The sequence below is a fragment of the Sminthopsis crassicaudata genome, chromosome 5, assembly GCF_048593235.1.
Source record: "Sminthopsis crassicaudata isolate SCR6 chromosome 5, ASM4859323v1, whole genome shotgun sequence".
Classification (NCBI taxonomy): domain Eukaryota; kingdom Metazoa; phylum Chordata; class Mammalia; order Dasyuromorphia; family Dasyuridae; genus Sminthopsis; species Sminthopsis crassicaudata.
The window spans coordinates 81,200,252-81,216,214 of record NC_133621.1 but is presented as its reverse complement, the minus strand read 5'-3'; the positions used below and the strand labels follow the sequence as shown (position 1 = coordinate 81,216,214).

General features: G+C 32.2%; 1 protein-coding gene across 1 annotated transcript in view; it reads right to left on the bottom strand.

Moving 5' to 3' along the window:
- The window catches only part of NCAPG2 (non-SMC condensin II complex subunit G2), a 78,239-nt gene that overhangs the window by 38,148 nt on the left and 24,128 nt on the right, over positions 1 to 15,963 (bottom strand). Inside the window, exons 11-15 of the mRNA XM_074267301.1 lie at positions 14,695 to 14,820; positions 9,190 to 9,369; positions 6,778 to 6,930; positions 2,088 to 2,310; positions 1,553 to 1,656 (exon numbers count right to left, since the gene is read on the bottom strand). Of these exons, the coding sequence (XP_074123402.1) occupies positions 1,553 to 1,656; positions 2,088 to 2,310; positions 6,778 to 6,930; positions 9,190 to 9,369; positions 14,695 to 14,820 (786 nt within the window). The remainder of the gene's footprint in view (positions 1 to 1,552; positions 1,657 to 2,087; positions 2,311 to 6,777; positions 6,931 to 9,189; positions 9,370 to 14,694; positions 14,821 to 15,963) is intronic.

Genomic DNA, 15,963 nt, shown 5'->3' with positions numbered 1-15,963 from the left:
TATTCACTGAAACTAAGAACAAAGATTGGAAGCAGGTTAAGTAGGGCTTTAAAAACAAATTAAGAACAAAAATTGGAAGCAGGTTAAGTAGGGCTTTAAAAACCCTTATACCAAAGGAGGTTTATATTTGATTTCAACAAAAATTACATCTATATAGTAGGATTTAAGGTTTATAAAGCACTATTCATTTGATCTTCACAACCACCCTCTAAGTTTGGTCCTATTATTCTTCCCATTTTACGGATGAAGAAACTGAGTCAACAGGATCATAAAGCTATTGCCTTAGATTGAGTTTTATACTAAGATCTTTCACTGCTCTTAACCATGGTATCTTCTAGCTGGAGAGTTAAGTAGAGGAGTTACTTGGTCAGATCTGTGCTTAAGGAGAATTACTTTGCCAGGAGAACATAGGATAGACTGAAGTGGAAAAAGACTTGAGGTAGGAATGCCAATTAGGTAGCTATTTCAATAATCTAAGGGAGCAATAATGAAGATCTGAATTAAAATGATTAATGATGTAAGACGTCAGAAATATTGTGAAAGTAAAAATGGCAAGATGGAGAAACTGGTTGGGGTGGGGTGGGGTGAGGGAAGAATGAAAAGCCAATCTTGTTAAGATTATCAATTTGGGAGACTAGATGAATGGTGATGTCTTTGACAAAAATAGGAAAGCTTGTTAAAAGGATAGGGTTTCCTGATCCCTTTAATTACTAGATAGTGTCCTCTATCTCATTACCCTCTGATATTTAACTATTTTGTATTTATATTAATTTTCCTTTCATGCAGTCTATAAATACTTATATATTTCCTTACTTTTTCTCCCAAAAGAATTTAAGTTTCTTGCAAAAAGAATGCTTCATTCTTCCATATGCTCAAGATTTAGTACAGTATCTAGTGCATCTAGTTTGATAAATGCTGATTAATTCAAACATTGTACAGTCCACCCAAACTGGTCTTCTTGCTTTTCCTCACAAATGATACTCTTATTTCCCATCTCCCTGCCTTTGCACTAAGTAAAACTGGCTCTGCTTAGAATGAATGCTTCTCCCAACACCACCTTAGAAGTCCATGTTTCCGCTGAAACTCCGTGCAGGGGATATCTACTACACAAAGCCTTTCCTAATCCTTTCAACTTCTGGTGCCTTACCCACAAAAAAATTTATTGCCTCTGTGTGTGTGTGTGTGTGTGTGTGTGTGTGTGTGTGTGTGTGTGTGTGTGTGTGTATGTGTGTATCTCCTGATCGAATGTAAGTTCCTTCCAGTCGGGATTTTTCTTCATATTTATCTTTGTATGCCCAGAGCCTCAAAACCACATGGTAGGCACCTAATAAAAGGCTTGATCATTGACTGATTAAAGAGAACAAAGGTTACCATAGAAGCAAAATCCATATGTTATGAATGACATCATATTTTTAACTTCTGCCTTTTTCTAAAAAGTATATCAACAGAAAATATCAATATTAGTTTTCAATTTTCTACATAGTTCCACTTAATGGACACTAGAAAAGAGTAGTTACATTTGATAACTAGACTAAGATTCCATTCTACTTACAGTTATGTTCTCTTTTTCCATTTCTTCATCCTCTTCCTGATACTCTTGTATTGCCTTCTGGATACAGGCACTTAAGCAGTGACGAACAACATGAATTAACTTTGCTATAATTACAAAGACAGGCAATGTGATTGATACATACACCTTTCTGTTCAAAAGAAATATTCTGAGAATGAATTATAATCTGAATGGGTGAGAACTCATCTTAAAATGGGATCATAGAGAAGTACATTATTAACCATTCACCACCACCTCTCATTTCTGTAGTAATTTAAAACTCTACATAAAGCTTTCCAACAACAATCCTTTGAGGTAGGTACTATCAGTATTATTCCTATTCTAGAGATAAAGAAATTAAGCCTTGTTCAGGATTATACACTCAGATCTTTCTGGCTCTTAGACCAGTCTTTCAACACTATTTCTCCAAAGCAATTCATTCAAATACTGAATGAAAATTGCTGAAAAATGTTCATTAATGTTCTTACTTTAATTTAAAAAATAAAATAAAATTTATAGAAAAAAAAGTATGTATCACCTATATTTGTGGCAGCAGTGTGTTCATGAGCATACTTATAAAACTTTCTGGCTGCAGCAGGATTCATCTGTATTAATGTAACACAGCGTTCACACCATACATCCTCTGGTTGATTAACAGGCAAGAAAGAATTAAAGAGAAGGTGAACAAGGCGTTGAGATACAGGGCGTGAATCAATTTCCAAACGGGCCAGAAGATGTTCCATACTGCATATCTTCCAAAACTTTAAAAAGAAAATAAATTGGGGGGAAAAACAGCTTATTCTATAAATTATATATATATAATATGTATAGAATTATAGAAAAAAATCTTAACTCCAATAAAAAATATTGTTCATATATTTTCCTAAGAAATTATTTCATTTAAAATTACCAAAACAGTATTTTTCATAACTTCTATCTTGAAACACTCTAAGCAATATATCCATATATTGTGTCAATTTTTATTTAAGTTAGTATTGCATTTTGGGTTCTTGATATAATATTCTTAAATTTTAATAACAAATAATGTTCTTCATATAATGTTCTTTCTCTTCATACTTTTACATGTTTAAAACATGATACTCTGCATTAACCTATTAACACAGAAAACAATTTCTAAATGTTCTATTACATTGGGAATGAAGGTGTACAGTCAAGTCACAATATATTATATCGATCTTAAGTGATCATTATAATCTCATTTACTTCCTAACATTTAATGTTGCTAAAAATTATATTAAATCGTCAAGAAAAAAAATTAATTGACTTAAACCAGCAGGGGGAAGCATTGTAATTAATTTTACAATTCTTTATCTGCTAAAAGCTACCTTATCCCAACAACTAAAAATTTAAAGCTAGAGACTCCAATTGTCATATAAGATTGGGTTGGTAAATTTACCTGGCCATATAGGAGTGCATTTTCAGTGCATAATCAGAAGCATAACCATCAAAAATTTATTTCTTAAAATTTAAAACCTAAATGGACATTTGATGGATTATGCTAGTTAGATGAGACCAATGATAAGTTTGACATTTATAATTCACAAAGATTTCTAAAACACTTTATGTATATTCTTATTTGATCTTGACAGCATTGTGAAATCGTATCATATATTACTTGATTTTTTTCACATGAAGAAACTGAGACCAAAAGATCAACGGGCATATCTAGTTACACAATTAGTGATATGTTTTGAACACAGATGTTGCTATTCCACAAGCACATACATATTCTCATTTCTCGTCTGGCTACACTACTTTGGATCTTCTCTGACAAATTCATCATGCCTCAGAGGAAGCGGGTTATTAGGAAAATTTTTCGAAGACTTGGTATATCACTCTCAATCCCTCTGATTAGAGGTAACCATCATCTACAAACCCTCCATTTAAGAAGGAAGGTCAATTCAGAATTTCCCATTTCTCAACTGTCTACATTATTTTGGGACTTCTCTGACTTTTTCATGGTACTATGCCCATTTTTCTGGTACCTTCCTAAACTTCCTACCTCACTTTTTAGTTTCCTTTTGTGTGTTTTCTTTTGTCAGATTTTAAGCTCCTTGAGACCAGGGGGCTCTTTTTGTTTTTTAATTTGGTTAACACAGTGACCAGCATATAGGAGGCACTTATAAATATATGTACACAAAAATACATATTATCTCATTTGAACCTAAAAACCCTATAAGGTAGGTGCTATCATTATCCTAATTTGACTTTATGGAAACAAAATTAAGTGACTTGCCCAGTCTCACAGACCTATTAAACATCTTAGGCAAAATTCAAACCCAAGTCTTACTAACTCGAAGTCTGAAATTCTTCCTTAAAATATTTCTTCCTAATGGGAAGGTAAATAAACACGACCTGTAATTCTAATAGTTCTAATGAATCTATTTAAATAATCTCACTAAAGTTGTTTTAAAGCAATCTGTTAATTTTTTTAGAAATTTTTAAAATTTTTAGAAAAATTAGAATTTTAGAATTTTTTAGAAAATTCCATAGCTAGAAGGAACTCAAAGACCATCTATATGAATACCCTCGTTTTAAAGACAAGAGAATTATTTATTCAATATAGAAGAGTTGCCAAAGTGAGTTGCCAACCAAACACTTAACTGAACTGCAAAACAAGCATAAAAGGCATTCGGGGGCCTGCCAAATACCCACCATTCACCTTTTCATTGCCCTGTGGGTGATAATGAACTTAAGTTCTTTAGTAATTTGTTCCTTTACTGAGATTCATTAAAACACAACTAGATAATGGTATTAAAAAGACGGCCTTTTGTTGCCAGGAGAAACTTGATGTTACTCAAAGAAACACACTATTTCCCAATGGCAATCTAGCCTGCTCCCTTGATTATGTCCCATCTCCAGCCTAAACTCATGGCCATTTGCAATTTTTTTTTTTTCCTGAGAGATATATATTGATGGATGAAATCTATAGAATATCCATTTACCTGAAAAATAAGAGGATGAACAATGAGCATTCTTCATTCTGTTGAGTTAACTTAAATTTACTATTTAGGAAACTCTTTGTTTTTACATATTTTGATGTAATCAAATATAATGATATCCAAAAACCATTGCATCTGTAAGATTCATCATCTATATTCTCCTTCAACTTGGGACTTTGAAATGCATGACAACATAAGGATGTTTATTAAGTTTACAATTCCTTATTTCTTGCTTCATTTTATATTAATGATAAAAGTCATCAGCTATCTCGTATAGCTTTTAAAGTTTGTTATGATTTTTTTCACTTATGCAAGGCAGACATTATTGGAGAGGTTATAAAAACAAATGTTTTATTAGAATCAATAAATAAGTACTGTGAAATCTTATAGTATCTACATTTTTCAGCAAATTATGTGTCTCTCAAGTGTTTTCAAGAATTTTTCTAATTCTTCCTCCTTTGCAAATGATCTTAAAGTATATATTGAGCAATGACTAGAAGCTTCAAAAGGTCAGAATTATGGCTGATGTAAGGAAAAAATTCCTAATAATGAGTGCCTTACACAATAAACCTTAAGATACTTGAGATACAGTATACTTTCCTTCACTCAGGCTCTTAATGGAAAGGCCAATTCTTAATGAAGAATTGCCAAGTATATGTTAGATTAAATTCTTATTCAGTTACAGATTGGACCAAAATATTGCTGAGGTCCCTTATCACTTTCAAAAGTATCTGAGGAAGAAGGAGGAAAAAAGTCAATGCTCTGAATTTCATGTTGCCTCAAAAATTTATAAAGTCTAAAATATCCTATATAGCTATAAATCCCTAGAGAGTTAGTTGCTCTGATGTTTAGAATACTGTTCAAGTATCTGATAACAGGCAAACCTATTGCTGCAATTTCAATTTTGGTCTAAGTGCTTTTAACTTTGTTTAAACTTCAAAATCAAATATATTTCACAAGTAATTTAAGTATATTCATTTTATTTTAAGATATCAATTTAAACAGTTTCCTAATTAAAACCATAAATTAAAAGTACTAAAACTGTAAAGCCGATATTTAAAGTGTTAAAATCTGCCATGATAAAAGCAGAAGCTTTAATGGGAACTTTCACATAGAATATTTTCTATAATATTCTCAACAAAGCAAATCTGTTGGAATATGTTCTTTTTTCAGTGAAATGAAGAAAACAAAATAAAATTGCTTCACGTCAAAAAAGTCAAACTGTATTTAGTGTAAAAAATTTAATTCTTCCTTTGGTTTTTCTTCCCTTAACAGTAAAAGATGGAAGAAGTTAGGAATTTTAGAGAATGAAAACAAAATTTTCTGAGAAGACTAAAATGGTTCAAAAATTAGTTTCTTTCCTTCTTACCTCCTCTCACAATAACCTACTCCCTTCCTCATAGCCACTTCTCATAATCTGTCTTCCTTGAAGACTCAACTGAAGTTATCAGATCCATCTCAGTGAGGCCTGATTGCCTCTGTGATGTGTTCTGTCTCTCTTCACTTAATTGTCCCTCACTTCAGTTTCCCTTTTGCCTTCATATCCCCCAGTTTGAGAAGCAGTATGGCATAATGGAAAGGGAGCTAGCTTTAAATCCAGGAAGACTTGGGTTCAAGTTCCATCTCAGACACATAAAAACTGTGTGATCTCTGCAAGCCTACGAGGACAGTGGCATTAAACTCAAATAGAGGATCCCTGCTGGAGCACACTGACCTAGAAAATCACAAATTAACATTATCGATATTTTATTGTAACCTTATTTATTTTGTTAAATATTTCTAAGTTACATTTTAATCTGGCTTAAGCCACACTCAGGAGTGTTAAGAGACTTGCATGCTCCCAGAAGTTTGATACATATGCTTTAAGACTCTTTACTGAATTTTTAGAGAATTTACTTATCTGGGAATTCTCTACATTAATGAAACTCCAATCTTCATAACCAAGCACAATACCTTATGTGTGGTTTATAGTAATTAATAAATGTTTATTTAATTGAAATGAAAATTCATATATAACCTATCTAGAACCATCAAAAAAAAAAAAGAAGATTCAAACATTCCCCACAATGCCCCAAGATGACACAAATAACTGGCCAAACAAAATAGTGATTTATCTGTTTAAGATAAGAGAGAATAGTTAAATATTTGGATTAGGAACACTAACCTATTACATAAAGTTCCTTTGACATTTTTGTTTAGTGAAATATCGTAAGTCTCAAAAAATTTATCTACTGAATTACTGTAAGCAAATTATATTTATCCTACCTTTGCAGCCCTCACAGCTTTAATTTTCAGCAGAAGATCAACAAAAGCTACTCTCACTTTTTCAGAATTGTCATGGAGACTGTATTTTAGAATTGGCAGAAACTGTTCTAGTAAAGGGTGGCTTAGTCTATTATCCAAAAGTATTGGCAAACACTGCAACAAAAAAACAATAATAAAATACACTTAAAAAAATGAAAACTCTGCAAGAAAGTCAGATGAGAAAAAAAATTCAAATTATTATTAGAATTATCAAACTAAATTACAGATATATAAAAACCTAGTATTGAAAGGAACCTTAGATATCATTTAATCACATTCTCTACAATATCTAGACTCTGCTTTGAGACTTCTGCTGACTAAGAATGCAATACCTAATAATTCTGGATAGATAACAACCTCAGTTTTTTCATTTGAAAATTAGAGGTTTAAGGTAAGGGTTCTCCACAATTCCTTCCAGTTCTAAAACCTCAAAAGACAGCCCATTACATTTAATAAAATCTGCTTCCTTCTAGTATTCCATCATTTGTCTTAAGTGTACTCTCTGTAGTCACACATAAATATACCATTTTTCCAACAAGAGTTTTTCTATTATTTAAAAATATCTCTCATATAGCTAAGTTTTTTTTATATAAACATATTCAATATTTTAACTATTATGAAAATGACATGGTTTTAAGGACCTTCACCATCCTAGTCACCTTCATCTAAATGTAATGCATCAAAGTCTTTCTTAAAATACAACATACAGAACTAAAATAAATGTTTATTTCTGGCAAAAAGTAAAATATGATTATTATGTTCCTTGTTATAGACAATACACTCCTATTAATGTAGCCTTACATAAAAAATAGAATTTTTTTTAGTAGCTTCATTACATTATCCATTGACATCACTGAGCTTACAATCCACTAAAACTCTCAGATTGTCTTCATGTGAATTATTACATAATAGAATCTCCAGACCGATGCCATTACTAAACTTATGCAAAGAGCTCTTTCAACCTAAGTGAAGTACTTTAATTTTATACCTATTAAACTTAACTTTGCCAGATTTAAATAACTGTTCCATTCATTCTGTTATCTAAAAAAAAAAAAAAAATCATCTTTTTCTTTCTTTTTTTTTTTTTTTTGCTAGTATTGTGTCCCCTGAAAAGGTGGTAAACAGTTCCTCATTCAACATGTCACTTAAAAAGATGAATAAAACTTTTTAAATAAATAATATAAATTTTTATTTTTATAAATAAAATCAAGAATTGAGTATTTTGGCATACAAATTATGACCTCCTTCACATATCCTTTAGTAAAATAGGGAAAAAATATTTTAAGAAAGTTTTAAAAATACTCAAAACACCAGAGAATAATTATATTTTTGTCCCTTCCGAGTAGATTTTTTTTTTACAAGAGGCATAAAAAATTTTCAAGGTGCCATATAATGAAACAAAAAATAACTGTTTAACTTGAGCTATTTCTTCAACTATCAGTGTCACTTGCAGTAAAACTTCCAAATTTCTGCTATTCAGTATTAGTTTTTCTGACTTGAATAAGCATGTCACATAAATACCATACATGTCTATATATACATATACACACATATATACATGTGTGTGTATCTTTGTTAACATCTCCATTTTTCTCCCTAGATTTATTACCAAATATAATGGAAAAAAATGAAGAAACTTGACTAGTCTTCATAATACTTAGTTCAAATTACTTAGGAAAAGTCAAGATTCTACTAATGGTCATCTTGCAATATGCTGAATTTTTTATTAGTTTAGGAAGAAAGTACCACTCAAAAGTAAAATAACGAAATAATAAAATATTTACTGTAAGACATTGTTTTAGGCAAAATACAGCTTCTTGGTCAGGAAACACTCTTAAGTATATGTTCAATCAATATCAATAATATCTTCTTTGCACAAAAAGGTCATCTTTATTTCTACATTTCCTACTTCTATGAAAATCTTACTCTGATTCATCCCTATAATTGTGGTTTTAGAAGATTATGCCCAATGTCCTGTGGACTGGAAATATTCCATTTAAACAGGAAAAAGGATAACAGGATCATAGATTTAGAGCTAGGAGGGATTGTCTAACTTCTTAATTTTTCAGATGGAATAGACCTCAAATGACAATGTCTTTCATGTTAGTAAAAGCTAAATTTAAAGAGGCTCTTCATCAAAGAATTGGCCACTAAGGTACGTTGATTTTTTTTTTTTTGATTATCATAAGTGATGAAATATAAGACAAGGGAACTTTATGATCCATAAGGTTAAGAATATTCACAATGACAAAATAATGGATTTTTTTAATCACTGAGCTATTATTAAAGTAGAATGGTAGAACTGCCCTGTTTAAAAAACATGGGGAGTGAGAATTAATTTAATAATGATAGTTTTGCTTTCAAAAATATTACCTTAAAAACAGAACAGCGAACATCAGCTGAACTTGTATCAAAAGCTAGATCCCCAATTACTTTCCTTAGAAGGTCAGTAAGTATCACTGGAGGCATCATTTCCCAGTATTTGGAAGTAATTTTACAAACACCAAGAATTCCTGTTGAACGAACCAATGGATATGGATCTTCCAAAAGACTCTATAACAATCAAGAAAGAAAATATATTTTTTATTAATATAAATAACTTTCAGAAAGCACTAAGTAATTCAAAAATGCTATATTGTTCTATTGTCAGCCTGGCCCTAAACTCAAGACCTCAATCTAAACCATAAAGTAGGTTCTAGGGCTGGATCTCTGCTTGGTAGCTTCTCCCAAGTGGTCCCTCACTTGGCTCTTAGAGACTCTATTTTGCACTATAGTAAGACTGAGGAAGAGCTGGCCTTCATTGAAGTTAATACCTCCAAGATAAATCATCCCTCTATAATCAGCCTAACTACAGGATTCCAATGAGGATAAACTATGGGGTTCTAAAATCCCTAGCATGATATATTAATATAAGAGATATACCAAACTCATCCTAAACTTAACTCTTACTTTGAGATAATCTTCGGGGCAGCTAGGTGGAGCAGTGGATAGAGCACCAGCCCTGAATTCAGGAGGACCTGAGCTCAAATCTGGTCTCAGACACTTCACACTTCCTAGCTGTGTGACCCTGGGCAAGTCACTTAACCCCAGCCTCAGGGGGAAAAAAAAAAAAGAGAGATAATCTTCAAGTTATTCTGTATGTATTTTGTTTTTATATTATCCTTGAACAGAGACTATTTTTGCATTTCTTTCTATTCCTACTATTTAGCATAGCACATGGATCAAAACTGCTCAATAAATCATTTTAATTTTACTTTATTTCCAGTTCCTTGTTTCTAATCACATCACCACTACCTTAATTCAGGTTTCTCACCTATATTATTACAAAAAGCCTCCTTAACTGGTCTACCTGCCTTAAATGACCTCTCTCCCCCCAGTCCATCCTAAACATTGCTGGCAAATTTTCTTTAAAAGTAGGCATAGCTATGTCATCACCTTACTCAGTCATTTCCAATGACTCCCTATCATCTCTAATAAAAAACTATTAAGCATGGCCCCAACATATCTTGGCAGTCTAAGTGGACATTATTTTCCCACTAACACTCTGTATTCTGGCTAAACTGACCACCTCTTACACTTACTTACACTTACAATACACTCTATTATCTCATCTCCATGGCTATGAACTGGATATTCTATATACCAGCAATGGGGTCCTAATGGAATTCCTAAATGGAATTTATAAAATAGCACAAGCAGCACTTTTTTCAAGAAGGCTTCCCTGATCACACCAAATGCTATTTGTAATTATTTTTAATTTATTCCATATATAATGATCTAACTCCCTGCAGCCTTCCCTGTTAGAATGTAAGCTCCTTTCAAGCAGGAATTGTTTCATTCTTTGTAACTGTATTCCCAGCACTCAGAATAGTACATGGCCTATACTGTGTGCATAATAAATGTTAATCAGTTGAACGAGGGTCTTAATAATGCAGCTGAAAAGAAAACAAATAAATAAACCAAAGAAGTTTAGGAAATATGTTTGAATTTTGGGGAAAGACTTTCATAGACAAGATGAGGGCTGAACTAAACCCTAAAGAACAAACAGAATTTTCCCATTCTAGGAATAAAGCAAAGAAAAAACCTAGGAATGAACTAGCCATGTTTAGGAAATCAACCTGGAACAGCCTAACCACAGCTTTAACAGGTAATAATTCATGTTTGTAAAACTTACATAATTATAATTCCTCTTTATAAAACTTACATAGCACTCTTTGCAGATTATATGATGGTATACTTAGAGAACCCCAAAGACTCTGCTAAAAAGCTATTAGAAATAATTCATAACTTTAGCAAAGTTGCAGGATACAAAATAAATCCACATAAATCTTCAGCATTTTTATACATTACCAACACAATCCAACAGCAAGAGATACAAAGAGAAATTCCATTCAAAATAACTGTCGATAGTATAAAATATTTGGGAATATATCTACCAAAGGAAAGTCAGGAATTTATATGAGCAAAATTACAAAACACTTGCCACAAAAATAAAGTCAGATTTAAATAATTGGAAAGACATTAAGTGCTCTTGGATAGGCCCAGTGAATATAATCAAGATGACAATACTCCCTAAACTAATTTATTTATTTAGTGCTATACCAATCAGACTTCCAAGAAACTATTTTAATAACCTAGAAAAAATAACAACAGAATTCATATGGAACAACAAAAGGTCGAGAATTTCAAGGGAAGTAATGAAAAAAAAAAATTAAGTGAAAGTGGTCTAGCTTTACCTGATCTAGGAACTGTATTATAAAGCAGCAGTCACCAAAACCATTTGTTATTGGCTAAGAAATAGACTATTTGATCAGTGGCATAGGTTAGGTTCACAGGGCAAGATAGTGAATAAAAATAGCAATCTAGTGTTTGACAAACCCAAAGATCCCAACTTTTGGGATAAAAATTCATTACTTGACAAAAAATGCTGGGAAAACTGGAAATTAGTATGGCAGAAACTAGGCATGGACCCACATTTAACACCACATATTAAGATTAGATCAAAATGGGTCCAAGATTTAGGCATAAAGAACGAAATCATAAATAAATTGGAGGAACATGGGATGGTTTGCCTCTCAGACTTGAGGAGGAGGAAGGAGTTTGTGTCCAAGGGAGAACTAGAGACCATTATTGATCACAAAATAGAAAATTTTGATTACACCAAATTAAAAAGTTTATGCACAAACAAAACTAATGCAAAAAAGATTAGAAGGGAAGTAACAAATTGGGAAAACATTTTTACAGTTCTGATAAAGGCCTCATCTCCAAAATATACAGAGAATTGACTTTAATTTATAAGAAATCAAGCCATTCTCCAATTGATAAATGGTCAAAGGATATGAACAGACAATTTTCAGATGATGAAATTAAAACTATTTCCGCTCATATGAGTGTTCCAAATCACTATTGATCAGAGAAATGCAAATTAAAACAACTCTGAGATATCATTACACACCTGTCAGATTGGCTAAGATGACAGGAACAAATAACGATGAATGTTGGAGGGGCTGTGGGAAAACTGGGACACTGATGCATTGTTGGTGGAGTTGTGAAAGAATCCAACCATTCTGGAGAGCAAACTGGAATTATGCCCAAAAAGTTATCAAAATGTGCATACCCTTTGACCCAGCCATACTACTACTGGGCTTATATCCCCAGGAAATACTAAAGAAGGGAAAGGGACCTGTATGTGCCAAAATGTTTGTGGCAGCCCTTTTCATAGTGGCTAGAAGCTGGAAAATGAATGGATGTCCATCAATTGGAGAATGATTGGGTAAATTATGGTATATGAATGTTATGGAATATTATTGTTCTGTAAGAAATGACCAACAGGAGGAATACAGAGAGGCTTGGAGAGACTTACATCAAGAAACTATTTTAATGACCTAGAAAAAATAACAACAAAATTCATATGGAAGAACAAAAGGTCAAGAATTTCAAGGGAATTAATGAAAAAAAAAAAAAAAATCAAATGAAGGTGGCCTAGCTGTACCTGATCTAGAACTATATTATAAAACAGCAGTCACCAAAACCATTTGGTATTGGCTAAGAAATAGACTAGTTGATCAGTGGAATAGGTTAGGTTCACAAGACAAGATAGTGAATAAAAATAGCAATCTAGTGTTTGACAAACCCAAAGATCCCAACTTTTGGGATAAGAATTTATTATTTAACAAAAACTGCTGGGAAAACTGGAAATTAGTATGACAGAAACTAGGCATGGACCCACACTTAACACCACATACTAAGATAAGATAAAAATGGGTCCATGATTTAGGCATAAAGAACGAGATCATAAATAAATTAGAGGAACATAGGATAGTCTCCCTCTCAGACTTGTGGAGGAGGAAGGAATTTGTGTCCAAAGGAGAACTAGAGATCATTATTGATCACAAAATAGAAAATTTTGATTACATCAAATTAAAAAGTTTTTGCACAAACAAAACTAATGCAAGCAAGATTAGAAGGGAAACAATAACCTGTGAAAATGTTTTTATACTTAAAGGTTCTGATAAAGGCCTTATTTCCAAAATATATAGAAAATTGACTCAAATTTATAAGAAATCAAGCCATTCTCCAATTGATAAATGGTCAAAGGATATGAACAGATAATTTTCAGATGATGAAATTGAAACTATTTCTACCCATATGAAAGAGTGTTCCAAATCACTATTGATCAGAGAAATGCAAATTAAGACAACTCTGAGATACCACTACACACCTGTCAGATTGGCTAAGATGATAGGAGCAAATAATGATGAATGTTGGAGGGGATGTGGGAAAACTGGGACACTGATGCATTGTTGGTGGAGTTGCGAAAGAATCCAACCATTCTGGAGAGCAATCTGGAATTATGCCCAAAAAGTTATGCCCTTTGATCCGGCAGTGCTACTACTGGGCTAATATCCCAAGGAAATACTAAAGAAGGGAAAGGGACCTGTATGTGCCAAAATGTTTGTGGCAGCCCTTTTCATAGTGGCTAGAAGCTGGAAGATGAGTGGATGCCCATCAATTGGAGAATGGTTGGGTAAGCTGTGGTATATGAATGCTATGGAATATTGTTGTTCTGTGGGAAATGACCAGCAGGATGATTACAGAGAGGCTTGGAGAGACTTGCATCAACTGATGCTGAGTGAAATGAGCAGAACTAGGAGATCCTTCTACACTTCAACAACTATACTGTATGAAGATGTATTCTGATGGAAATGGATATCTTCAGCATAGAGAAGAGCTATTTCAGTTCCAATTGATCAATGATGACAGAATCAGCTACACCCGGAGAAGGAACATTGGGAAATGAGTGTAAATTGTTTGCATTTTTTGTTTTTCTTCCCAGGCTAATTTTACCATCCGAATCCAATTCTCTTTGCAACAACAACAAGAAAATTCGGTTTTGCACATATATTTTGTATCTAGGATATACTATAACATATTTAATATGTATGGGAATGCCTGCCATCTCGGGGAGGGGGTGGAGGGAAGGAGGGGAAAAATTCGAAAAAGAAAGGAGTAAAAGGGATAATGTTGTAAAAAATTACCTATGCATATGTACTGTCAAAAAATGTTATAATTATAAAATTAATTAAAAAAAAAAAAAAAAAAAAAAGATGAGGGTGGCAGAGAACCATGAAGTGTTGGAGATTGATGGAGACTTGGAATTCATCTAGTCTAATTCTCCTATTTGATAGAAAAAGCAAAGACTAAAAATATGCAAATTAAATAGCCATACAAATAAAAATGATTTTTTGGTATCAGAAAAAAAAATTACCTATGCATATGTACTGTCAAAAATGTTATAATTATAAAATTAATTTTAAAAAAATAAATAAAATAAAAATGTATGTTTGTAAAAAAAATAAAATAAAAAATAAAACTTACATAGAGTTCTTCAAACTGCTTCTGAATTTCATCATCCATGTCTACATTATTAAGTTTAGGATCTCTAATAGGAAATGCTTCAACAAATAACAATGCTGCATTTGATCGAACTTCAGGATTTCTGGCCTGTTCAATAAAAATAAAAAGTCAGTGACTTAGTAATCAAAAGGAAAATTACTCAATTACTTCAATCAAGTGTGGAAGCATTTCTCTCATTTTTATGGATGAAATACTAAATATTCCTAAATTCCCCACTAGCTAATTCCTTCCATCATCAAAAGCCATGTGGAAAAACAAAACTTTATATATACACACACATACATACATATATATATACATATATATATATGTATATATATATATGTATGAATATATAGGTGTGTGTATATGTATGTGCATATATATATGCATATACATATACATCCATATTTATACATAATCATATATATATGCATACACATGTACATCCATATTTATACATAATCATATATATGCATACACATATACATCCATATTTATACATAATCATATATATGCATACACATATACATCCATATTTATACATAATCATATATATATACATGTTTCCCTCATATAAGATCCTTGAGAACAATGAAAATGTATATTCAGTAGGTACATAACAGATGAATGCTTATAGACTGATTGATATAGGATCACTGAATATTTTATGTTTTGGGGTCAAATTAAGAAATGAAAATGTTTGAATTTTGCTTTCAAGAGTAAAATAGAAAATGCGAACAGCTAGGAGGCTCAATGGATAGAGTACTAGCCCTGGAGTCAGGAGGACTTGAGTCCAGCTTTGACCTCAGACAATTTGACACTTACTACTTGTGACCCTGGGCAAATCACTCATTTCTAGTTACCTCACAAAAAGAGACAGAGACAAAGACAGAAAGAAATAGAAAATGAATTTCACTCAGCCTAACTACGTTGTTATCTAGTCTTGCTCATCCTAAGAGTCCACAGCAAAGAATGGTATCAGAATTTGAAAAGCAAATTTGTTGAGATATTTTTCAATCCAGAATTTTTTAATTTTTGAATTCAAAATGTCATATTTTTTTTTCCTTTAAGGCTTTACTTTTGTTAAAAAGAAAAAAAGTAAAATTGTTTAATAATATGAAGCTGGAATTGTCAACCTCTTGATTAGATCTCAGTATTGCTGAGATTCAGTAACATTAAAAAAAGCACATTCACAGGAGATTTTGTGCACATATTTCCATAATCAGAAACTGGCTTATACATTTATCT